The sequence below is a fragment of the Prinia subflava genome, chromosome Z, assembly GCF_021018805.1.
Source record: "Prinia subflava isolate CZ2003 ecotype Zambia chromosome Z, Cam_Psub_1.2, whole genome shotgun sequence".
Lineage (NCBI taxonomy): Eukaryota > Metazoa > Chordata > Aves > Passeriformes > Cisticolidae > Prinia > Prinia subflava.
Genome location: NC_086283.1, coordinates 3,214,274 through 3,238,281, shown reverse-complemented (window position 1 = coordinate 3,238,281; position 24,008 = coordinate 3,214,274). Strand labels below are relative to the sequence as shown.

General features: G+C 41.0%; 1 protein-coding gene across 4 annotated transcripts in view; it reads left to right on the top strand.

Moving 5' to 3' along the window:
- Positions 1–24,008, top strand: part of TMEM131L (transmembrane 131 like) — an 80,936-nt gene that overhangs the window by 11,091 nt on the left and 45,837 nt on the right. For all 4 annotated transcript variants that reach the window (XM_063422935.1, XM_063422933.1, XM_063422934.1 and 1 more), the window contains exons 4-5: positions 22,749–22,820; positions 23,739–23,862. In XM_063422935.1, coding sequence (XP_063279005.1) covers positions 22,749–22,820; positions 23,739–23,862 — 196 coding nt within the window. The remainder of the gene's footprint in view (positions 1–22,748; positions 22,821–23,738; positions 23,863–24,008) is intronic.

Below are 24,008 nucleotides of genomic sequence, written 5' to 3'. Positions count from 1 at the left end.
AAATCAAATTTTTTAGCTTTCTACTTCAAGGAAGTAGTCATTGGATTTTAAAAAAAAAGTAATTTCACATGTATGACATTGTTGGTACTTGGGTTTTGAGGACTTCTGGAGAGAGGCCTTTGAGGATGCAGTTTTGCAGCTGGCACATTAAGGAATATTTGCATCAGAATAAACTGCTGTACTCAAGACGTGAAGCATACATTCTTAATATGTGATGCACAGTGATGGTCTATGAGAAGGGAAATCCATAAAATACTGAAAGTATGGAATGAAACTAGCTAGGAAGAGGACAATTTCCAGCCTTTTCCCATGGCAGGGCATATTTTGCTTTGAGTAGATAGGTATCAACTGCTAGGAAAATTCTGAGTGTGATGCAGTTGGCTCAGTCAGGCATTTCTGTTGGGCCTTTGCCTTTGATCACTGGAGAGCGTTTGACCCTTGGAGTGGAGCTGCTTGGGGCTGTAGATGGTATCGGCTCCCAGTGGGCTCCTGCTAGGGTGTCAGTGCAGCCTGGGAGTGACAGCTGATGCCCAGCACTTTGACCTCTCCTGATTGCTTGGTGGAATTACTCCTAATCCTGTTGTTTTTGCCGTGTCTGTGAAATAGTGCTCCAGATGTGGAGGAGAAATTGAAGGTAGAGGTAGCAAGGGAGTAGCTTACGAGCTGCCTGAGAGAGAGCAAAGCAGTTGAGGTGAACAGACTGCAGAATTGCTAGAGGGGTTTAGGGAATACTTAAGAGATGTAGGTACAATGTTTGCTTCAAGAAGAATCCAGAATGGCAGTGCGAGAATGAGCCTGCTTCATGTTGTGAGGCTGTACATTGCAATTTCTTCCTGTCCACAACTTCAGCTCTAGTCGAGAGGCACAAATGAGGTCTGGCGCTGTGGATGAAGTATTAACACACTTCAGAGGTGACTCACCCTTCCAAAAAGTCTGTGGCCTGTGCCATAAATTTTGACAGTCCAGTTGGAAAGCAGGGGCATGGGACTATGGTATGCCTGTGCACCAGATAACTAGCTTGGGTGGTGGCTAAGGCAGGAGAGGAAACATTGAAAAATAGGTTAGGATCAACCAGATTTTTTTTTTTTCTGAAATGAATAAAAAATGATTTCGTGCCTGCAGAAATGTCTGAATATTAAAAAAAAGAGGATTTATGCTATATTTATTTTTAAAGTATCTTTTATTAAAATCAAAGTGAGTATCCATTGAGAAAGTGTTTCAAAATGAAAAGCTAGAAAATAGTTCTGAGAGTGTCAGTGAGTGCTAAAGCTGTCTGAAAAGAACCATCTTATTATTTTCTACCTAAACTTTTATGAAGTACCACTGATTGTTTAGGTTGTCATTAAACTTACCCCAAAAGTAAGTCTAACTACATGAAGACTTTTCCTAGAATGTATGCTTGGTATTAACTTGTAATAGTGAAAGTTGCTTTTATTAAGTTTTTAGTGGTTTTGAAATTATTGTTTTACAAAAGAAGCAAAAAATTTGAGTGTGTTAAAAAGAAAAGAAAAAGTTGCTTGGAGAGAGAGCTTTGAGTTTCCTAGCAGAAAGCTTTTTAGTCCCATTACTGCACTTGCATAAGGTAGCAATTTCTCCAGTATGCACAGAATTTTTGGTTTCAGTGGTTAGCACTAAAACCTTTTTCAGTATTGGCTAACTTTTGTTTTTTAATTGATTAGTCATGGCTGTTGTTCCCCACTTTCATTTTTGTCTAGATACCAAAGGACTACTAATTTTAAGTTTTACTGGTGCCTAAAGAGAATTGGATGCTTAAAGAAATTTAATTTATTTTACATAATCCTTAGAAGTAAAAGAGGAGAATTGAGATGATACACACACCTGTAACACTTGGGTGAAAATCCCTAAGGAAGCACCTGTAGGGAACACGGGATGTTGTGAAACTGGACTAAAAGCAGCTTACTGAAAAGAATTGCTAGAGGTCAATGAATTTGGATTCTCTTGTAGATGAAGAAACAGATAGTTCATTTCAAAATAATCGGTGTTACTCTTCCTCTCCTTCCTTATGCTTCTGCCAGGCACAGCTAGGGTGGCAGGCTGAACTCCTGCTGCGTTAATTGTTTATCTCTGTTTTGTGTGGCAGTTGATTCACTGATGAACTTTGCCTTGCTGAACTTTGTATTAGATGCTGTTAGGGACAGCTCTTCCCCTGTGAGCATTGCGTCTTCCAAAATACAGTTCCATTTACAAAATTTTGTTGCTTGCCTGATGGTACAGGGGCTAAAAATTGTGCTTTGGTTTTTTTTTTCCTGGTAGTGCTGTGTTCTAACAAATGGTTCAGTTGTTTGTTTGTTTCTTTATTTCTAAATTGTCTTCAGACATTTCATAAATGAGAGAAGATGCCCAGGCCAGCTGAACAGTGTTTCACACTAAACTGAGGAGATGACCCTGTGGCTATGATCATGAGATAATGGAAAATGACAGTCTTGCACTTGTTTGCAAAGAGCTGTGAAACTTCTGTCCTTGTTGTAGGTCCTACTTGACTTTGATGGAAATGCTTTAAAGGTGATGTGTGGCCATATTTAATTACTCTTAGACTTGCTGTTGCAGTCCCACTCATCGTCAAGATCTTGTCTGTTTGTGTTAAACAAACTCTGCTGGAACATGTATATTTCTTTCACTTTTGTGTGTCCTCTTGGGCTGGAGGATGTTCATGGTTGGACCAGACACCCTTGGATCTGTGTCAGCTTGTATGCTACCTAAAATGGACTTTCTCATCTGTGAGTGACGACTTTGAGGAATAAAGGCAGTCTTGGTGTGGCACATGCAAATTGGCACTTCTGCATTCTTGTGGCTCATGGTGCCTTGAAAAGCCACTCAGGCTTCTATGGAAACCCCAGTTTCTATACTGGTAAAAATAGCAGGCTGGGGCTGTGAGGTCATTGTTTGCACAGGGATTAATGCATATGGAGAAATTGTGTTTGTGGATATGTGCTACTGGGGGAAACTTTCTCACCTGTGATGACCTGTTTTAAAATGACGAATAAACTATGCTTTACATTTTGGTGCCTATGTAACCCTTTCATTGTCTTCCTCTGTTAATAATTTCTTCACTTTCTGTTTGCTCTGTCTTCTGCAGATCTCTTGCATACTGTCTTATGGCATCTCTACGGTTTTTTAGATTCTGTCTGGGCCATGCCTGAAAGGGTTGTAGTTTCTGTACTGCCAGAGGAAGAGGATGTCTTGCACTCTGTTGCCTGGTGCTGTCCCCTGCCTTGTGCAGCCCTACAAGTTCTCTGGATTAGAAGAACTTGTTTTATTGTGATGTTAACATTTACTTGTGATCATTCTCTGGTTGGTTTCCCTGTTGCTCTCTGGCAGCATCAGCTGAAAATGTGCACAGAAGTTCTCCCTCGATGCTACAGCCTGTTGTGTGGGACGGGTGCCTTGCATCACCTGCAGGATGTCATCTCTGTTCTGGTTGTCTCACGTTGCTCCCAGGGAACCCCACCCATGCTGGTGTGGCACTGGTCCGGACATTGTGGCCTCTTTTTGCTCTTCCTCAGTCTTTCAGACCTGCCTTTTCCTGCCCCTGTCCTTTGGCGTGCAGTGGGGGTGGGTGGTTCTGCGGTGGTCCCTGTGCTGGGGCTGACTCTGGTGCCTTATCTGCAGTGCAGGAGGAGCTGGGGAGGAACCCCAGAACAGATCTGCTGTTCCGCTCACAGCTGGTGAGAGAGATGAGCAGGTCAGTCCTCAGAAGTGTGGGGCTGAGACAGACAGCATCTTGTGAGTTAAGAGTAATGCCTGTACACCAGTGGCCGTGGGGTAAGAGTGGCGTAATGCGTGTGCAGTGAGATAATGGGTGGCCTAGGGGACAGCTCATGGGTTTTGGGTGGATGGTGTGATGATTCACACAGTGGCAGCACTCTGTGGACAGTTGCAAGCTGGTGCACACACGTGTACATCATTTGTTGTGCATGTTTTGTTATTATTTTTGGCACTTGGTAAACTCCCCATAGCCTGTTCTTTGGGACAGAGCCCATGTGCAATGCATGCCCTTTAGAGTTAGGACAAGCCTGGTCTGAGCAGATGGGACAAGGGCATATGGTGTCTTATTTCCCATTGTGTGTGGTTCAGGACTGGCTGCAGAGCTGTGTGAGAGCCGAGACAGATCTTGTGGCACAGCCTGTTGGTGCAGTCATTCAGCAAACACATGGGGAAAGTCAGCTTTTAATGCCAGGCCAGTTGTATGCTGCAAGGGCTGTGCAAGTCTGCTTGGGAACACAGCATTTTTCTCATTAAACTTAACCTGCCTTGTTTTGAAAAAGGGGATGTTGGGACACATTTCGTGTATTTAGAGAAGAGAAAAAACCAAAGAAAAGCAAAAGTAAACATCTGCTATGGTGTGTTTGTCCATGTTAATTTGTAAACTTTGTGTCCCCCCTCTGTATTTTCTGCTTCTGAATAAGTAGTTCAGAATAGAAACTTTCTTCTTATGCTTCTACTTTTACATTTTAATACACTGGTAATGGATTTCAGATGTCTGCTAATCTCAGGCTAATCCTTCTGATTTGTGGGCAGTGGGCTGCAAAGGATTTACCTTTTGGTCTCTGTGTTTATAATTAATAAATTATTTTCACCCCCATAATAGCTGTTTCTTCATTGCCCGTAAGAGGACTCAATTTGCAGTAATTTTACCATTTTGCAGTTAAACAAGGGGCATCTGTAATCGTAGACCAGTGTCAACAGTCTGAAAATTGACACTACGTAAGAATTTAGCATCACGGTTTTTCCACTGTTGCAGATTGGCAAATTATGACAAAGTAGAAGAAAGCCTAAACAACAGTTTGCTCACTTGTAGGAATTTCTGGAGAGAGTGCTTCTGAATGATCAACCCCAGTACTCTGGTTTGATTATTATAAGCAGAGCATAAAGGGCCCTGAAATCTATCTAATGCTGTGTAATAAGGAGCTACAGGGCACAGCTTTTACCTGGCTCTCATCTTCGTAGGTACTCAAAGGTGACACAAACCTAGCTTTTAATGACTCACATATTTTTATTTGACAAGGAAACGTCCTCTAGGAAAGCTGTGCTCATGCCTTGGCAGTGGCTCTGGCTGCATGACTTGTGGGCAGGTAGGTGAAGGAGCCTTTTCAGTAGTTTTGGTGTTTGCTGTTTGCAAGTAAAAAGATGAACAGGAGAACAACATCAACGTGGCTTGTAGTTCAGTATTAGTTATAAATTCAAACCTGAGTTTTAAAGAACATCCTAATGATGTTGTCTTAAACATAATTCTTTATCCACTTTCTTCAGTATCTGCTTTGGGAAGAGACTTTTTCTTTTTGGTGGTTATTGCAAAATGACCAACTCCCTTCTTCATCAGGACAGAAGGGCACTGTCCACTTCAGGGAGGGGAACAGTATATATCAAATATTATTTTTGCATGTGACGACAGTGCATATTAACTCTTTTGCAGTGTTCTGAGTACGCACCACAAATATTTGCTTTGTATTTGTGGGAGAGTTTGCTTTCATCAAATAAGCTAATCACCTGGGAGAAACATGTGATTATTATGAATAATTTAGGTGTCTGCTTGTTTGTCTCAGGGGTCCACCATTCTGTGTTATGTCCAGGCTGCGAACTGAGATAAGGTAGATAGAGAGCAAAGCTGGTGGTGTTGTCGCCTTATCTTCTTCTCCACCTCCTGGCCCCAAAGTGGTCTACAAATAAAATTGAGGGTCTTTTTTTTTTATTTGTTTGGGGTTTTTTTTGTGTGTGTGTTTGTCTTAGTAACTTCTAGAAATAGTAATGGAAATATAATTAGACAAGGATAACTCAGGATATTTTGTGTGTGTGAGCAAAACAAACCTTACTTTCTGTAGAAAAATTGGACTTTATATAAACATGGGAATTTCTCACAGACAGTGAAGTAGATTTTTTTTGCTTAGAATTATGAGGAAAAGAAGAAGGAAAGGTGTTTTCTGAGAGGAAGGTGAGTACTAGGTCTCTGTTCTTTTACTGAAGTTCTCATCTTCCCATGTCTGCTTCAAGATGCTGTTGCAGAGCTCTAGCTTGTTGTTTACCATCTGACCCACCTGCATACCAGAGCTCTGCAGATGGCCAAATCCAGAAATTTGGAGTGAAAAATAACTCCTTTAGTTACTGCCTGATAAAAACCAACTAAAGCTTTAAAACTTTGTGAAGACACATGAAGAAGCTATAAAGACTTGAAAATAAAAAAGAGAAAGTTATCCTTTTCAGTGCTGCCCAAAGTATGGGCTGTGGTTCATGGGTTTGTTGTGTTTCAGAGTTGGATTTTATGAGAAGAAAAAGTTCTGTTTAAACTGTTTGCAACAGCATGTTCTGTAATGAAATATGAGAAATGCAGAAAACAACTCAGTGTTCATTAAGCCTTAAACAGGTTTTTTTGGCCAATGTGATGGTTCCAAAAGCAGTAACATAGCTGCACTTGCATTATGAAAGAACTCGCTTCCTTTGCAGTACTAAGATTTGAAACTGGTCTGGCCTTTGGAGACACTTACATATCAATAGCATGAAAATTTGACACACATAAAAATGCTTGGGAAGACTTTCAAAAGCCTAAATTTTAAATATACATACATACAGATAGATATAGGAATGTATGTGTGTATGAAAAAACAGTGACCTTGAGCCCAAGTTGCTTTGGCATAGATTTTTGCTAACTCTTTTGCATATGTAAATAATTCTATATTGTTTTTAAGTTTTTTAATTGCTATTCATTATTTTAATGTTTCTCTCTGGATCCTGTTTATTTTCTTTGAGATAGTGAAGCATAGTTCTGTTGTTACATACAGATGCAGCTCTCAATATAAAAAGTTAACTTTGAATTAAATAGCCAGTCTCAGCTTTACAAAGTAGGTAGAGATAAATGATGACTATCTGCCTTGTTGGTAGCAAACTTACATTTATCTCCTGAGGAGAATTTCCCAGCTTTTTTTCAATCATGTGAATGCTGATGTCTGGTCTAATAGAAAGTTAATAATCTCTCTGTTTTTACTGTTCTTAGTTGTTCTCGGAGACACTTGAATTCTGCCATGTTCTTACAGCCTATTTTCCCTCCTGAATTAGTGGAATGCTTGATTGAGAAGCTTTTGTGCGTCCCAGGAGAGGATCCAAAAGGGAATTGTTATAGAGACTCAGATTTCTAGGAGCTCTAGGGACTGGCTTTGAGTCACTGTGAGTGCTGCGGTTGACTTCTGCACACTTCTTTCAGAGCTGACAGTGGCTGTCAAGTAATGAATCCAAATGTTAATACTTGACACTTTTTAAAGTTTGTTAGTGCACTGAGGTCTGACCTTTCTTGTGAAGCTGCTTCAATTATTTCTGTGATTTCTGGTTATTATCAAAATCAAATTGAAAAGAAAAGATCATCTGGTATCCTGCTGCTGGTATTCTTTTTCTTGTGAGCGTTTCCAAAGAGTTACTCCATGGGCAGTGTGTGGGGTTGGTGATATGCGGCAGCTTCTTGCAGTTCTTCAGCTGCAGGTATTTCTTTCTTATCAGTGAGGACAGAAAAGGGTTCAGCAGCCACATGTAAGACCAAAATTGGGCTCATACATGTGTATGCACTTTAATGCTATCTCCTGGCATTTGTTGGAGCAGTGTGTTGTGCTGCCATTGGGAATACCAAGTGGAACTTCGGAGACTTCTTTGACTCTGAGCCAGGAGTCTTAGTACGATGTGTTTAGCACTGGAGAGAGAAAAAACAGATGCATGCTTGTTTTTTTAATTATTTGTGAGGAGGATCCTTTGAATGGCTTCCAAGGTCTCAAGGTTCCTGCATGTTGTTCTGCCTTTTAACTCCATGGCTGTAGCACACTTGGAAAAGAGATGCAGTTTACACAAGCAATTGAAATTGCACGTGCACTGGATTCTTTAGGCTCTTAGACTTCCTTGCTGCTTGTGTCAGTGTGCCAAAGTGCACGGTGCTCTCAAGGCTTTTCTGGGTGGGAATGTGTAAAAGCAGTCAATTACTCCTCGGTTCCAGGCTGGCTGTTCTATAAACAGGTGTGGTCTGTAGGAACATTTCCCTCGTTTAAAACCCCATCACCTTCACGTACATTTTAGTGTTAACTGTTGTCATTGTACAAGACAGCTGAGTCCTGAGGGAGTCGTATAAAAAGCTAAACTAGCTGAATTCTACTGAATTGTCTGACAATACAGTTTTTTAATTTTCTTGGAGGATAAAGCTCATCGATTCATTAATCAAACAGTTGGTTAGATTTTGTAGGAAATAACTGCAATTTTAAACTTTAAAGTAATTACTTGACTACTGCTTGGAGTATGAAGCTGTACGTTGCATGAAGTGTCACAATTGCAGGTACTAGGTGCCATCCTGGAAGATTTGGTTGCCTTTGCAGTAGTTAATGCAGAAATATTGTGTGAAGTTGTTTGCTCTCTACTTGAAAAGTAGGGACAGTCTAACAAAGATTATTGGAAAGGTTCAAAATTGAAATATTGAAATATAAACCTTAGAACTCTACCAGTAAAGTTATTGACAAGTGACTGTCATCATACACAGAGCTGGACACGCACAGTTTTTGTGCAGTCTGGGCACTGAGCACCAGATCCTGGTTGAAGTAACGCCATAGCAGGTCAGCTCCTCCATACAATAGCCACAGATCCTGAGCATTTTGGAGCAGGCAGTACGTAAGTGCTGCCCAGTGCAGTGGTTACACTGGTGCCTTGATATTAAATCTCTGGGTGGAGGGGCAGTGGGATTTTGCTGTGGGATGTGGCAGGGGGAGAGGGATGGTTTTGTTTCCTCTCATTAAGTTCCCACTGACTTGCAAGATGCCTGTCAGTGTTTGTCTTGCAGCAGACTACACTGTGAGGTTGCACTGACTTCAGTTTATTCCCCTTTTCATTCCCTTTGGGCTCATCGGTTGGTGTTCTTCAGGGGCAGAGTCTGTGGCTGCACCTTTGGTCCCACTGGACTTTCTGCTGCAGAAACAAAAGGTGCTCTGCACCCAGCAGACCTTTCTCTGGGAGTGCTGCTTACAGATCACATCTGCTTTGGTGCACAGGGCTCTTCTCTTCAAACTGCTGCCTCTTACCAAAGCTCAGAGCAGTGTGTTGGGTGAGGGAAAACTCAGCTGAAACAGGATGCTACCATCCCTGCATGGTTGCCTGGCTGTGGGGAGAGAAGCTGGGCAGCCAACAAGTTCCACCTGGCACTGGAAACTGCTTGGATGTGATGTTGGACATGCCTGGGCTAGAATTTGGCAGGAGGGGAAGATCGGGGTGTGATTACCGGAAAGGCAAAGGCAGAGGCAGAGTATGGTAACAAGTGAAAAAACCACTGAAGGCAGTGAACAGAACAAAGAAAGGCAAAAAGTCATGCCCTGGTAAAAACACCAAGTGAACAAAGGTACTGGTAGGTAGGGAACAAATGAGAGCTTGCTCATTTCAAGTGATTGGCAAAACTGATAAGGGACAACAGCAGATTTCAATCTTAACAATGAAGGGAAAGATACACAATAACAAAAGGGAAGTGAAATGAGAGAAAGGAGGGAGTGACTGATTCATAACTGCTTGTACCTTGGGTAACCAACCGCCTCCGTTCATGTCAAATGATTTTAAGAGTCTGTGCAAAACAGAATCAAGTCTCTTGACTGTAGCTGGCAGATGCAACAGTCCTGCTGCTCGCATTAGGTGTCTGCTATTACGCAATCACCAAGTCAAACCTCACTAATGACATTGTAGGTCACCTCTTAAGTTTTGCCTACATAAAAATATAAATAAAATATAAATATTATATAAATAATAAAACATAAAATATAAAAATAAATAAAATATCTATTTTATGCTGAATTGTCCTATGGATTGCAGTTGCGGGTTAGCATTTTAAAGTTAAGGTGTCTGCATGTCAATAAATACACAGCAGTAAAGACCTGAATACAGAGATGATAAAATATATAAGCAAAAATTGTGTAATTCTTGTTTTGTTTTGTTTTAATGAAACTGGAAGAACAAGAAGCACTGTGCTGTCCTTGGCAAGTGAGCAGCCCTGCAATATTGTAGAATAAGTTTTGCAGTTCCTTACTGTGTTGTGGATTTAACATGCCTGTTTTTGTGCCTGCCTGCTGGTGCTGTGGGCCATGTACATCTCTGGTTTGTGTCTAAATCTTGATTCCTGGCAACTGAAGAAGGGTAGAGAGCTGAAGGGCCTGTACTTGACCGACTCCTTGACCCGTGCTTTACGTGCTTTGTTGCTATTAACTGCCTTTCTTCAATAGCTATTGTCTGATTTCTGTCTTGGTGTGTTCTGTCTTTTATTCCAGGCCTTTGCTGCAAGCCTGCTGCCTGCAGCTTGCGAGGTGCCTGCTGCCTGCTGCCTGCTTAGGTATTTCTGTGGCCTGTCGCTGACCCAGTTTCTGCAGTGTTTAAACTGCCCTTTTGAAAGGGGGACATTTCTGGCCTTTGTGAGCACTCCCAGTGTTGCTGGGATAATGTGGCTGATCCCACAGATGCGGGTAGTTGCTTTAAAACAAACACACACTCCTGTCCCCATGCTTTCAGTCTTGCTTGGATTTTTTTCCTCTCCTTGTAAATAAGAACAGTTATTCCTGCTCTCTGGTCCTGGAAGCAATGGGCTGTGTTTTGTTGTTCCTGAAACAATTACTGAAACCTTTGCTGTGCTGGGAGGGCAGGGCAGTGCCCAGCCATGTAGACTGTACACTTCCAAATTTTAAGATGAGAACCTTTGCCTTTGTTCCCAAGCTGAGGAAGCTTGTTTGGGACTTGGGAAGCTTCAGGTTGTCCTGTGTCATCTTTCCCGTGCTGCCTGACTCAGAGGTTAAATCGTTCTGAGTGTGTGTACTGGACTGGGGGCAATGACACTTGGTTTGAACACTCAGATCTTTGTTTTCCTTTTACACACTGAAAGCTTGCAAGCTGTGGAAAGTAAGATCAGGTGTCGAAAATGTGACTTTGAGGGAACTGCAAATCCACATTACCTACTGCTGGCCGTGGTTTGGGGCAGCACCTTAAGTTTCTTTATTCTTTCTGTGTTTTTGCCATATTCCTGCGAAAAGCCACATCTTCCATTTTGATGTGATTGAAGATCTGCCTTACAAAGCCATGTTGCTCATTTTTCAGTGTAATTTACTCCCATGGAGTGACAGAAGGAGCGTCTTCAGAGGCTGGATGCACTTTCCCAAGCTTTATGTCTTGCTCTTGGTTCAGATGCATGTCCATCGATGTATCCAGATGCTCCCATTAGAAGGGGCAAAGTGCTGTCTGTCAGTCTGGCTCCTCAGTCCACCTCAGCTGTCCCTCTGCCTTCAGTGGGACCTTTGTATAGGTTCCCATGCAGGACCATGGCATTAATTTTCTTATCTTGAAGAGCAAGGAGTGTCAAGGGATGTATGGCCAAGACCAGTTAAATACACCTGTGGGCTGCAGAGGGATCTTTACCGTGTCTGGAGGAGCTTTTCCTCTCATGGGCAGCTTGAGAAACCCCATGTGGGGCATGCAGAGTGCATCCTTTATTGCAGTGGAAGCAGATGTCTGGTTAGAGACTTGTCAAGAAACTAAAAATAGCCTTTGTGATGCTTTGCCTTTGGTTTCACAGGTGAACATTTCCAGTTGGTGAGCTCTGATTAGCTTCCTAGCTTTGAAATAAAGGAGGAAATGGAAGCATCTAGGGGAGGTGGAGTTTTAATATTGTACTTGATTGCAGTTACTTTTTTTAGTGGATAAAAAATAATTGAAAGCTGACTTCCTGCTGTTTTTTTCAGCTAATATTCCTCCTTTTCCTTTCCTTACAGCTATCCTGCTGGAGGAAGCAAATGTTAACTTGTGGACTTTAGGTGCCCCTTGCTGGAATTCAGAGTCATAACATACCTGAGGTTTCTCTGGTGGTAGACATTTTGTTAATAAACCTGTGAAACAGGGTATGTTTCATATGGTTCTGCGATGTATAATAGCAGAACACTGCAGCATTTTGTACATCAGAAGAAATATGCTGTGCATTGGCTTCAACAGATCCCAGATGTTTTCTAAGGGCCTGGTGGTTTCTGTGACTAGTTGCAGCTGCTAATCCTGGTAATGCCGATTTTTTTGTTGTTTTTTTGCCAGTTTGAATTTTCTGGTATAAATTTTTCTCATATCTTTCCTTTAACAATGTAATCTGGTGAACTATAAATACACAGTAGTACTTAGGAGAGGTCACAAACACTGTGAGCATGGTTGTTTTTATTAATAGCACTAAGTCATGGAGGTGTCATTCCATTTTGCACACCACAACCCAGAGTGATGAGTGACACAAGACAGGAGAGCTCAGCAAGCTGCGCTTTTCAAAAGGGGCAGCCAGGGAAATTTTGCAGGCTGTCTATGGTTGTGTCCAGTCTCTTTTGGGGTTTACTGGCTTTAGGTGAAAAAGTGGAAATGATTGGATGCTATGAAGGATTCCCCTTTATTTTCTGACTTCAGGAGGGGATGTACTTTGAAGTATAACCAGAGTTTTGTATGGGAAGCTAGGAGGGAAAAGCTCTTTGTTTGAGAGTAGGTTTATATGACTGTGCTATTGAAGCATGGAGATGATGATGCACAGTGCTGTCAGTTAATAAAATGCTGGTGAACAAAAAAAATAGTCTGCCAATTTTTTAATTGCTGTTTTTAAGAGGTTCCTGATAGGGTTCTGTGGTTTTTGTCCTGTCTAAAAAACGCCCCCCCCCCCCGCCCCGGCCCCGCAACATCACATATGGCATAGAGTCAATGAATTAGTGCCCCAGAACAGAAAGCTTTGTCAAGTGATGCCGAAACATTCGGAGAGGGCCTGAAGAGGATGTAATACATCTCAGCTGGGAGAGGTGGAAAACAAGAACAAGGGAGTGATGCTCTTGTGAGATAGTGGTTTGGGGTTGAAGCTGCTTTTTTTTCACTGTTGGTATTTGGCTAGTGACTATAACTTTTCATCCTGCAGATTGGTAGTGGCCCCTGGGGTGTGGGGGTGCAGCTTGGTTTCGCTGCTGTGTGTAGGACGACTGTGTGACCACACAGTGCAGGTGCAGCTTCCCCCTGCAGCACCATGCTTACTGTACCTTTATGAAAAGTGTATTTCTTACATTTTTATTTGCATCATACTTTCACATTCATATAGCACAACTTGTGAAAAGGCTTTTCAATTACATGAAAAGCTAGGTGTATTTCAGAAAACTTATGTAGTTTAAATTTGTGGTAACAAACTTGGGGCATTTGGAGATGCTTCAGAAAGTCTTGTATGAAGTTTCATCTGCTAGATGAGATACTTAAGTTTTTAATAAATTTGGCAATCAGTAATGGCAATAACCTTTGTCCTTGTAAAACTGAAACACAGCCCTCAGAAGGCTGGTCTTGGTCTATTACTCAAGCAAATGTTTGGTAAAAGGATTTTGCAAGTGGTGCATGGTTTTAAGTTTTTGAGGGACTTCCCCAGCATCTTATCAGTTTGTAAAATAAATTACTGCCAATGCAGTGAAACTGTATATTAGAGTGTTTGAGGTTTTTTTGCATTTGTAGCATTTGAGACTGCCTATCAAAGTGCTGTGGAGATAGCTTGTACAGTTTTCCATACTGAGCTAATTTTGATTGTCTGTCTTCATACACTGGCTTAAACAAGGCATGATATCAAATGCACATGGGTGTACTATTCTTAAAGGTTGATGCTCAAAGATATACTTTGTTTTTCAAAATTTGGGCTGAAATTCATGAAAGAGGAAAAAAAATGCAAAGCCCAGATTGATGTTTTCCACTACTGGGTGTTTTTTGTTGCTTTGAGACGTGATCTTAGTGACTTTTCCATAACTTCTTTTCAGGGAAACTGGTATCAGGTGCACTGTCCAGATCAGGGGGAATAAATTAAAAGCAGAAGTTACTACTTTTTGAAGTCCTAGATGTGAGTTTTCTTGTATTTGCTTAGTTTCCTTTTTAGCTAGCATTCTTTTTTTCTTTTCCCAGTGAGGAAAAGAAAGTTAGCATTCTTTTTTTCTTTTCCCAGATGGGGAAGGATAGTGGGGTTTTTGGCATTCAATGGATTCAGTGTAAAGGTGTTCTATGGGCGGTTGAGCTCCAGCAGGCAAATACACGTTGTCCTACAGGCCTGTACTCTTTCATTATAAAAATAAACTAAAAGGCTTGGATTAATGTAGAAACAGCAAAAGGCAGCTCCCGTAGGAAGATTATCACTCCTAATTACTGTAGGAAGATTATCACTCTTAATTATCAAGCAGGTCAAGCTTATCAGTGACCACAGAGCTCTCTCATGCATTTTGCTGAACTGCTGTAACTTAAAATGATTTCTGTCAAGGTTGAAATTTTTGGCTGTGCTGATGTAGAAAAAGGAAATGCTTGGGTGCAATGAAATCTGACAAGAATGTAACTTCCTATTGCTGTGAGCTTTGCAGCCCCACAGTGCTTCCTGTCCATGTGTCCTGCTTTTCTCGAGGTGGGAGCCAGATTCTCAGAGCTGGAGGAAAACTAGTTTCCCTGGCATGTGAAAGTGAAACACTTGAAGGAGGAAGGATTGCTACTTACTTGACAGAAGTTGGCCTTTTGTGCTTCAGCTTGGGGAGAGTTTTTGAGTAAAATTTGTGTGCTGGATGAAATTAAATTTTTTAAAAAATTATTAATTTTTTTTTTTTGTTAAATGCAGTTGGTTAATTTAAAAAGGTGAGGTCTTGGAAAAAGGTCATTTGGATCTCTTCTTTACTGGTAGTTGTTCTGTAAACACACTGCAGGAAAAGTAAATACATTCATAGTTACGTTTGTGGGAATTAGTTTAGTTGATGCAGGTGTGATAGAATTTGTTTCTTCTAAAATACCTGCTTCTTGTTTTGTTCAGTTGTAATTATGTTAGTACAAGACTGTGCTTAAAAACTGCACTTCCCACTAAAATTTTGTGCTGTCATTTTGCCATTGCAAAATGGCAAATGGTACTTCTCTGTGTACCCTTTCCCTAGGGTTCATGTTTTCAAAGTGTCTGAAAAAGGCTGTGAGCAGCACATCTCACTTGAAAATGTTTTATTTTCAGTTCAGAGATGCTGTGCAGGAGTGTGGCTGGAGGACCCGATATTTCAGAGGTTTGGAGACTCGTAGCTTCTCTTGTAGAGATTTTGAGTTGTGAGAGTTGAGCAGTGTTCTTCAAAAAGCAGCCATTTCTCTACATGTATTAAATAGGCCAGGGTGTTTCAGGTTTGATTGCCTTTATTCATTATAGTTAATTGAGTAAGATGGGCGAAAATTAACATCTCAGCAATTCTTTGTGATCTTAGTGGCAGTTTTTGAAGGACAAGCCTGTGTTATGTAGGCAGTTTAAATGTTCTTAAGGGTTTTTTGAGGGTTTGGCAACTAGAGGATAAGCAAATAAAGTGAATTTGCAAAAAAGTGAATTTGGCTAAAAAGTTTTGAGGTTTAAGAAGGAAAAAAAAAATAGCATTAGCTGTCTTAGTGATTTTTGGTTTTATTTTGCAAACTTGTGGGCTAGAAGCAATCTTCAAAGAGACATGAAATGCAGTATTAGAACCCCACAAGTCCAGGACCTGGTAAAGACAAAAAGTAAAGAATATCAAGGCTCCTAATGGAGCCAAAACTGTGTGTATTGGGCAAATGGCTCTTTTATTTTGTCTTGGGAAGAACTTAAGAAAAAAATAAATTGTGTTGTTTCTGTGATTTTAATTTTAATGGAAGATTGCTGATTTCTCTGAAAAAGATAAATTGTCAAGAGGCTTAAAAAAGAGAAAGGTAAGCTAAAGGTTATATTTGAGAGCAGTTATCAGAGTACCTCATGAAATACTGCAGATTGTGTAGGCAGTAGATGAATTATATGAAGCCAAAAGTAAAATGAAAGTAGATGTTCTGCCTGGGAGGATATTTTGGATTTCCTGGCAGCTGTAGAGATGCTTCAGAGGAAAATGTGTTTGATGTACATTTTGAACTAGTGGGCCCTGTACAGTCATCCAAAGCAAGTAACTTAGTTACTGTCTGTCCAAGCTGCCTAAAACATACATGGTCCCCCTGGAACATCTCTAGGGAGTGTCAGTTGTTTCGTGAAATTTGGGTGAGTAAAGGATTCAAAGAAGAATTTTCAGAAAATAATTTCAAATGAATTCAAGTCATTGTGAATGAATGTCTTAATTTACTACAGATTTCAGTTATTTCAGAAGTTGGGACTGATTTATGTGAGGGAGTAATTCCATTTTGCTCTTAAACATGCTTTTTTGTGCTGCTCCTGCTGCTAAAATGCAAACCACAGGCGCAGCTGGGGAGGAAGGCCTTTTCTTTTCACCAAGATGTTCACTATAGTACTTTGTCCCTCACTGATCATAATCTCCCCTAGATTTATTTATAAATCCTTATCTCATTTTTATTGTGGTCTGCATTTAACTTCTTTGGAGTTGATTGCGAGGGTTTAGTTGTGAGGGTAGAGAGAAATGCCAGGCTTTTTTTAATCTGTGTCCCTCCATTTAAGCTCCATTGAGAAATGTGACTTTAAGGCCTGTAGGGTGAGGTGCTCCTAAGTTTGATCATTGCGGTTTTGTTGTTGTTTTGTAATGATGAAACTGAAGCTCTGCTGGCTTAGGTAGATGCTATGCAGATGGTTTGTGTAAATGCTGTTTTAGAACTTGGTAGGAAAGGGGGTGACCACAGGCAGTGAGAGGAGCGAAGGTTGCCCAGGAGGGTGACCTGTGGCTGTGGAAACCCCAGGGCTGGAGTATGGAGCAGAGGAGGTTGCTGGAGGAGAGCAATGCATGAGGGACCAAGTGGAAGGAACAGAATGGTTTCTGCTTTACACAGGCTAGGCTTACCTACCACTTTGTTTCACCGCCTTTGTAAATAAGACATCAGCTCTTCAAAGCTTTTGTGTGCAGGTCTTAGCTATACGTTGCTTTTCCAACTGCAGTGGTTTAAGAAACAAAAAAGAAAGAAAAGGTTGATAGACCTGCTTTCCTCCTTAAATTATGCCATAAATTATGGGATTTGTTTTTAGAGAGCTTGTCTCATCTGTTTCTCTGGTTTCTTCTGGTTTAGCTGCCCTTTCCTATTTTCCTGTGGCCCAAACGTGCAAAATAGCAGGTATGCATGCACATATTAGTTGTTAGGTAACACTGTTTTGGCCTTTCCTGCTTTCCACAGTCTGGGATTCAGTCCTGGATGAGCATAGTGTGCTTCAGAGGAAATAAAGGCAACCATCCTTCTTACAGAATTGCAGAATGGATCAGAAGGGACCTCAGTCTAGTTCAAATACCCCTGCCATGGCAGGGACACTTCCAGTAGACTGGATTGCACAGAGCCCCTGTCCAGCCTGGCCTTGAACACTTCCAGGGATGGGACACCCACAGGTTCCCCTGGGCAATGTGTTGCAGCGCCTTATTACCCGCATGGTAAAAAAAACCTTCAAAGTTCTCGTTTGTGTTCTTTTACGTATTGGTCATTCTTTTTCTTTAAAAAGTCTTTAAAAATCTAGAAAGACCAAATGGTTCATGTGTTGTGCCAGGTTGGTTCAGGGCTTCAGGAGAAGTCTGTAACTTTCTGGAGCTGAGGTGGCAAGTGTGACTGCTCTTCTCCAGGTGCCAAAGCCCCACAGGGATACACCACGTATAGCTTGCCCATGAGCAGTGCAGGGTTATTGTAAGCTGGACAGTTTCCTGGTTTCTGAAGACTCTTTCTGTCTCTGTTTCTGTTTTTGATTTTAGCAGAGTTGCCTTGCTAGTAAACTCAAGTTTTAATTTTATATTTCCGAACAATTTCATAATCTCGTTCAAAGGCACTGTGTATCTTTCAGGAGCTGCACTTTAATGTTCCTAATACTGGTTGCTGCTTTTACTACCTTTGGTAAAGGGGAAGTTGAGAGAAGAGAGGGGCTGGGGATGTGACAAACCGAAGCTTTGTATTAGCTCTGCATAAGACTTTGATTCAACTGCTTTTTCTGTTTATGTCTATTACCTCTTAATTACCTGTTTTCACTTGTCACAATAATTTCATTGCATCAGTTGCAATCAGGGTGATTAAAAGTATCTGTGTTTGGTTGTTTCCCTGTGTGCTCCATTCTGTGTTTTATCAGTTGTAGTCTAGAGGAATGGATCTAAAATTAGTCAGTAAATGACGGGTTTTATTTCCTTTCTCTAGTTCAATTTGCATAAGAAATGTACTTTCCTGTACAATACATACATGCGTTCGTATCTCAAAACCTCATCTTGTGGGTTCATTAACATCGCTGCACTGGCGGTAAAGTGCCAAAATGCTTAACATAAGTAAAATTTTCCTTTTATCAATATACTGAGAAAAAAACAGTACTGCCTAAGCAGATACACTCAGAAAGGACCTCTTGTATGTTTAAGAATCCAGTCTTTTTTGCCTGCTGCTTCCACGAAAACCCTGCAGCCATAAAGCAAAAGACCCAACAATAAAATGCCTTTCCCCCACTTGCTTTTTTCAGCATGTGCTGTGAACAAAGTGTACAAAAAGGAAGGAAGAAGAAAGGGAACCAAGTAGCATTTGTGATTATTTTCAACTACAGACGTTGCCGTCTGAATCATTGGATAATATGCATGCTAAGATAGTATGAAGTAATCAATTCAAGTGAAGAAATAAAGATACAAGGAAGACTTAAAGGAGCTAATAGAAGAAAAAGCAACACTGGGATAAACTTCCTTCCAGGAAATGTCCTTCACTTCGGGTCAAATTCAGCTTATTCTGCAGATTGAGTGTTTTATATGTATAATCAGATGAATTAACTCAGTTTTAGAATTCCATTAAAAAAAAAAAAAAAGGCAAAACAAAATCTCCAATGCAGTCTCCAGCAATTTATTCAGAATGGATCTGCTCATTTGGATTTTTATGAGAACTATTTCTCTTGTGATTTTGACCAATGAAGTAGGAATAAATCTCCTGTGTAAAATGATCTGTTTCTGTTGGACTTTGGGGAAGCATGAGGCTTATTTCAAAAAATTTTGTAATATACATTGCATAAAAATATTAAGGTTTGGGACTGTAGATACTGACCTGATTGTTTACCTGTTTGACCTATATTTACTTAATACATCACAGACTAACAGAACTGAAAGAAGCAAGGGCAAAACAATTTCAATGCTATATTTAACAGTGCTCTCTGCATCCCTGTATTAGCATCTCCTTTCATTAGTCCCACATCATCAAGACATCAAAATGTTCTTTCCTGAAGCAGGAAACATTGTGAAAGGGTGGAACTACTCCATGTTCAGGCACCTCTGGGGCTTCTTAGTGGAGGGAATATGGTGGCTTAACATTTTACAGCTTTTGCACCTTTTAAAAAACAATGACAAAATCCCCTAAAATGCTGCCCTAGAGTTATGTGTTCCTCTGCTTGCACAAGTGATTTATGGTGCTTACATTCCTCCATCTTGCTCTTCTTCCCTGATGTCACCTCTCTTGCTTACCCCACCTCCCCTGCAGCCCACTTTTTTCAGCTCTACATCCACCTTTTTCCCCAGCAGGCATTCCTGATGGTTGTGTGCATGCTCGGGATTTATCTCTAACTGGGTGTTTTCTGCAAGTGAGGGTGATGAGCTGAAATTTTCATGGGCTCATCCTCACCTTTCCTGCCAGAACCCGTCCCCAGATCTTCCTGATGCTCTGGGTGACTATGGGGTGCCCTCCCCAACCTCCTCAGTATTTTAATTTTCCTTACTCTTTTTTCCTGGAAATGGATGGTTCAGGGTGTCAGAGTTTTAAATATATTGTGTGGATGGAGAGAAGGAAGGGCATTGAACTGTTGAGCTGGGAAGTGATAACAGCACCATTTAAACTAGTATTCAAAGTAATTGCCAAGAATTTCCTTCCCCTCTTCTATTTCTTTTCTTCTCCAGTTCACTTGTGCTTAAAAGTGTCCTCTGAAATGTTGGAATTGAACTGCTCTATCAAAATCTGCCATTCAGAAGATGTTGTTCAACTGCTCTGCCAAAAAAGGAGATGCCATAGAGCATGGGGTCCAGCTGTGTTAGATGGCATGCTTAATAGGATGTTAGCAGAATTTAAAAGCAATGAAATAGTAGGTGGAAACCAAGGTTTTTCTGTTGTGAAGAGGCCTGTTCTCCATATTTGTTGTTTCAAGACTTCCATTCTTAGGCAGATACTTCTGTCTTTCCCAGCTTTGTGACATGCTCGTGAAAGGATCCATATACTTTTTTGGACACGTCATCTGTAGCTGAAAGAGCAATTTTTGGCATAATTTGAGGTGAATGTATTGGTGAGATGATGTTCTTGGGGAAGAAAAATAGGTTTTATTTTGTTAAAAGTGACTTCAAATTTTAAATGTCTCCGTAAATTGCCTTGGTGTTTATGTCAGTGTCAGATTCCTAACAGGGATCTGATTTGTGTTTGGAACATGTGGATGCAGAATGATGTTCTTCCAGCTTCCAGCTGCCTTTTGGACACAGTAACTGGAGAAGTACACTTCTAATGTAGGTGGGCCTGTCTCTTTCTCTGTATGGTGATGCACTTCAACGTGCATCCTAGTTGTTCGAATGTCATGGGCAGAATATTCTCCTTCCCATTCCCGTTATTCCAACCTGTCATCTTTTCCCTTGAGGGAGAAAAAAACCCAACCCAACGCAGTGGTAGTTCTCTTTCCAGCAGTTCTGTTGTTGAGGAAGCTCAACTCTCAGGTTATGTTTTGGCATTGCTTCGGCGCCACTGATGAGCGGTGCAGACGCCCTGGAGCTGGACAGTGGGCTGGGTGATGGGCACAGTGCCATAGGAATGTGGCTGTTCTGCTTTTGGGGCCAGGCTGCAGCTTGGAGTGATTTGGCAGCTTTTGTGGGGTGCAGAGCAGAAGCTGAATGTCTTGTGGTCATGGGACCATTCCTGCTCAAGTGGTGTGCAGGGATGCTCCAAAGTTATCTCCATGCTCAGGAGCCAGTTCAGAGCTGCACAGGTCATTAACTCAGTCTTGGTTTGAGCCGTGCAAGGTCCAGCCTGCCTCTCCAGAAGGAATAAACCCCTGGGATGCTCCTGCTGCTACTCTCATAGGGCTTTTCCCATTTTTTGACTAGTAGAGGGCTGGCTGAGCAGCAATACAGTGCATTTTTAAGAGCCAGTGCTACAGCGTGGCCATGTTCACCTAGAACAAATGAAGTGCAGTCTCCTACATCCACTGCTGGATTTACACCCAGCTAGTGCATTTAGTACCTGTTGCAAAGAGTGAGAATTGAGAGGAAAAGAGCTGATGCTGCTAGAATGCCTCAGATGGAGGGTAAGTCTTGGAGAGCTACTGCCTATTACATGAATTGGCAGAGAAAGGCACTCAACTTCTTGCTGTTGTCAGCAAAGATTTTTCTGGTGAGAAAAGGTATTTCAGCAGTACTTGTAAGATGCTAGAAACTTAAGCAGTGGTGAAGTTCAAGGTCATACTGTGGTGCATTAACCAGTGGCTTAACTTTTATTCTGCTGTTTATGTGTATACATACAATAAAAGGATCTGGGGGCCTTTAAGAAACATGTCTTCCTCAAATATCTGTGGGTCTTACTGTAACAGTCATTTTAATTTGTATGTGTTTACAACAGTACTCAGACTCAACTTCTGGGTATATACCTGAGGCTGATTTTTGCAAGGGGAAGAGGGGGCCGGTTGCTGCAGTGTTTCTAGGAATGGAGCAAGAGCTGGCTGCTGCAGAGACAAGGTGGTTGGAAGGAGACTGTTGCTAGCAGCTCCTCAGGAATGCTGCCTGGATATATTGCATTCTGCCCGCTACAGTACTGAGGGAGTTCTCTGCCTTCTCTGATTCTATGTTTTCATAAAAGTTGTGGGTTTTCATAATAATAAGCATTATTTTTCCTGACTGGTAATAAATTACGATGTCTTTTGCTCTGGAATGTAACTGCAGGATTATGTACACACCGAGAGATATTAAAGGTGTAATGTCACGGAACTATATTGTAAATTGGCAACCAACTGACTCTACTACCACAAATTATGCAAGGCAGCTGGATTACTAATGGACCACAGTCCATCCCTCACTTCTGGGACTCATCCTTGCTAGAATGCTTATTAGCATCATCCAGTAAAGATTAAACTGGTTCTTGCTATTCAGACTGTTCAGAAAGTTCAGACTGCTTCTGGGGAAGCTTTTAAAAGAGTAGCACTGAATATGCAGATAAAATAAACAAATGCTGGGCTTGTTTTTTACCACTGTGGTTTTGGGGACTTGTGGAGGACAAATTTTAATTGAGAAATTGGTGAAGATATCATGGAATTTCTATGTTACAGGGTATTGAGTAATGTTGAAGTAAACTAAGAATGTGGTAGCACTGATAGGAACTTTATGGTGACTTTTTGTAGGGCAAAGGAAAGATGATGATGTATGTGCTTCACAGCATTTCTTACTCTCTTCTGCATAGAAGAAACAAGCTGACTTTTGCAGTAAAGCCACAGCTATAAAAGCACTTATTTGGCCTCTGCTTTTGCCCAAGCTGCTATTTACTCCTCTACCCCTGCATCTCTCAGGTGTGCTTGTACCAGTGCTTGCATAGATAATCTGATTGGCGAGGCTGTGGATCTGCCCCATGCTGACAGAGGTTTCATTCCTCAGGACTCTTCCCAGTTGTTTTCCCTTTAGAGTCCACTGCACAGCTCCATAAACAGATGTGCCAGCATTACTGTAGAGACCTGTACCAGGAGGGGATGTTCAGAATGGAAAGAGTTAAAAGCCTGTAATGTATCTTCCTTCCCTGCAGACTGTAGCATCCTGCCCACTGAATATTAATTGTGGCTTCTTTTTCCTTCTTTTCAGCTTCTCAGCGAAGATGCCTCCAAATGGGAAGGCCTTACATTTTCACCCATCAGTTCTGCATTTTGGGATGCAGTGAGTATCTTACATTATTGTTATTTTGGTTAGTAATGAGGTGTGGAGGAACAGCTATACTGAGCTCCATTTGGGTAAAAAGCATTAGCTGGGATCATGCCATTATCTGAAAAATAGAGAAGTAGTAAGTGCCGCAGAGCTGGAAGTGCATTTTTTGCCTTGCATGTTTTGTAAGTTAAAATGAACATAGTTTTGAGAAGGAAGAAAAGCTAATAGGGAATATAATGCATTCTGGGTGTACATTTCAGGTGATTTTGCATGGATGTCAAATAATTGCTTCAGGCTGGTTGTTCATTTTTTGGAAGATTGTCTTTCTAGTGGAGGAAGAGCTTGTTGTTTCCTTTAAATTCTGATAACAAAATCCAGAGAGTTCCAAGCAAAACATACTGGTAGAATAAATGAGATTTTTCTTAGTTCTTTTTTAAGAAAACTTAAAAAACTGTTCTTAAGTGATAATCAGCCTTTGATCTATCAGTAACCAAAAAGAAACACAGTCCCCTTTTGAGTTAAAGCAGTATTTCAGAGGATGCACTGCAGGAATGTCTAAGATGTTGGGGTTTAGGATACATACTAGCTAAAGCAAAAGCCTCAAGAGAATCATTGCTTTAACTGACAAAACAAGACTTCAGTTATTTAAACCTTTTTATCCAAAACTTTGTGCTTTGTAAGGGTTATTTTTTTCCTTTAACTCCTAGTTACTCCAATGAGTTTTGGCTAAGTGTACCTCACATCACAGTGTTTAGTGTACTTTGTATACTAAAGGCAAAATTTGTTTGGTGTGTTTCCAATGATTAATTACAACTAGGTAATTGTTGCAGATCGACATGTTTTAGGGTGATTTGTGTTGCCTCTTTTGTGCATTCCTTGCCCTTATAAAGTGAATAATTTATTTCTCTTTTTTTCTTTCCCCTGCTTTAGGTTACTGGGGTTACCCAGAGCTAAAATGCTGCATGCTTACAACCCTAGCAGAGATAGAGATGTTGTAGTCAACTCAGTGTTTACAGCTACTAGACAGTTTCATGTGTCTCCTGCTTATAGCCGGGTGAGTGTTGATGTACTTTTGGAAACTATGTAGTGGCTGAGTGCCAAGCCTTCGTGCTTCCCTTGTCATAAGCTCTTCATTTTGTGCTTTTTTGTAGGCCCTCCAACTCTTTTTCTGTTTTGGTAGGGTTTTTTTGTTCACTTCTA